A 2484-nucleotide genomic window follows, 5' to 3' on the forward strand; every position below is an offset into this window, starting at 1 on the left:
GTTTATGTTCCTTCAAAATGGGCAAGTAAATTTTGTTTTTTGCAAGGGACAGTACATCTTTAACTACAAGACTTTTTCTAAACTTTATATATTTATATATAAAATTGATGATTTGGTTGACATGTATCCAACTCTTTAAATCTTGAAAAGTACATTGGATTGTGTTGTAGTACAACTTGCCCAATCATCTAAAAGATAAAAAGATGAAAAGACAGGAATTAGAAGATTGTTGGGCAAGTTTTGTGATATCCGTATAAAAATACAATACATTTAATTTTAGAAAAATGTGCATTCTTCGGGGAGAGCAACCATAGTGCCAAGCTAAGCTGCAGTGGACCAGCTAATATTTGGGTTCCGATTAATTGCTTACTTTTGTCATTCGGCCATTCTACATAATGTAATAATGAAGAAAAACATATTATTAACATTTATATTGAAAAGAATTCTACACAAGAAATTCATTCTTTAATGATTAAAAAATATTATTGAGCTGATGTCTATATCTAGCAGCAGCTATAGCGACGCATGAACAAATCAATGAAAGGCAATATAGTACTTTAGACACACATTGACTTTATTGAAATGAAACATGGTAAATAAGGCCTGCCTAAGGTGCTGCTTTGCTAGCGTATATTGACCAATAATCTCAACTTAATGAATGCTTTACAGCGTTATAATCCTAATAATGAAATATGCTGAATCTCTCATATGAGAATGTTCACAATAAGCAGCATATGTTGCTCATTATTAATATATTTTTAAGGCTCAGAATTTAATAATCATTTAATTGAAATATAATATTATTGCTTGAACATGTGTGGCTTAATATGTAATTTATGTTTGTGTAGAAACTTCTATTCTTTGCTTCTTAATATGTGTTGGTTCAATTTTTTTGTATTTTCTTAGTGAATGCTTGCAAATATTAAAAGAAACGCATCATCTACTTTTTAAACAAGATTGTCAACAAGTCTTTGATATGTTTTTTTTTTTTTTGCTCCAGTGCTTTTCAAATGCATGGTTGTTGATATTGGAGTACAGTAAATATTTTACAGCAAATAGTGAATGAAATATTATAATACACCAGTTTATATTATTTGCCTCAAGAAATGTTTTATTGTTAAAATTTTGTCAAATGTACTATTTGTTTAATAATGTTTTAACATGTTTTCAAATATTATTAGTATTTTCATTAATGTATTACTAATAAGGCGAGGCTTTTTGTATACCTTGTTTACCGAACCTGCCGACTGTGAATATTGATGATTCCGAATAAAGATACAATTTTATTTTTGGCCAATTAGCGCACCCACCGCCACGAAAAATGGAAATTTCAGAAAAAAAGGGGTTTTTTAAAATTATTGTTACGCCCTCCGCTGCCTCGAAATCTTCAAAGATAACAAATGTATATTTCTTCCTAATTATATAAATTTGAAGCATTTAACGAATTTTACATTTACCAATAAAATTATATTTTTTTATTTTCTACTCCATCTGGATGTTTCTGGCAAAACTATTTCCTAAATAAGAAAACAAAATTTTATCTTTATTTTTATTCCGCCATCCTCTGATAATCTTTAAAAAAATAAATACGCGAAACAGAATAAAAAAAGTTCCGCCTATAGATTAAATTTTCCTATCACAACTCTTTCTCAATGTGCACATTTACAAATATTGATTCTTATGTCAAATGTTAATTTTTAATATGTCTTAATATTCTGTTCTGTATCTTATTCTTTTTCCTATATATTTTTCCTGTAACATACAGTGCATGCATTGCTTATATCCCTTCCCCAAGCACACCTTTTCTGATGATAAGTATTATTTATTGACATATGTTTGAGTTATGAAATTATTGTTGTGTTTACTGTTTCAGGTTCAACTTCAGTCTACAAAACAGGAACGTGACATAGCTATCACCAAAGCCCGCAAACTTGAAGAAGAATTACAGAATCTCAGAATGTATTATAGGTAAGTACTCTTAAAATTTTTAGTAGTTTACCTGTACAGTGTACATTACAGTAGGTTACTTTTTATAATTTACTATGTTTTTATCCTTGAATGTTTCCTGTTAACTTAATAAATAAAATGAAAATAAATATCAGTGATTATTTGGGAGGAAATTTAATGTTAGGTTGCAATAAAAGAAGAAAGAACATCAATGCAATCAACCATCCAATATTTAGGAGGATATTTCATACTTATGTTGCACTAAAGAAAAGTGATGATACTTTATCAATGTGAATTTCCTTAATAAAATTGTGCTTTTTATCCAACAGTTTGCACAAGTCCTTATCCCAGGAAGCTAACCTGCGAGATAAATTCAATAATACACTTGGTAATATTGAAGAGCAGGTCAAAGCAAGGGATGAGGTGCTTGTCAAAGCACAGAAAGATAAAAATCATTTAGCTTCTCAATTAAAAATTTCAATGGACGAGCGGAACCAGGTTGCGGGCGAGCTGCAGCAGAGTGCTATGATGCAGCAA

The 2484-nt window shown here is 29.8% G+C and overlaps 1 protein-coding gene across 1 annotated transcript; it reads left to right on the plus strand.

Annotated features, from left to right (window-relative positions):
• Window positions 1-1815: 1815 nt before the first annotated feature.
• Window positions 1816-2481, plus strand: LOC117110371 (mirror-image polydactyly gene 1 protein-like; the record flags this gene model as incomplete). The annotated part of the gene is made up of 2 exons (XM_033253068.1): window positions 1816-1968; window positions 2277-2481. Coding segments are annotated over exons 1-2 (330 nt in total), but the record flags the coding sequence as incomplete, so codon positions are not given.
• Between the last annotated feature and the right edge of the window lie 3 nt (window positions 2482-2484).

The sequence above is a fragment of the Anneissia japonica genome, unplaced genomic scaffold (assembly GCF_011630105.1).
Source record: "Anneissia japonica isolate Jap-2015-1 unplaced genomic scaffold, ASM1163010v1 scaffold301046_len2484_cov401_single, whole genome shotgun sequence".
NCBI lineage: Eukaryota > Metazoa > Echinodermata > Crinoidea > Comatulida > Comatulidae > Anneissia > Anneissia japonica.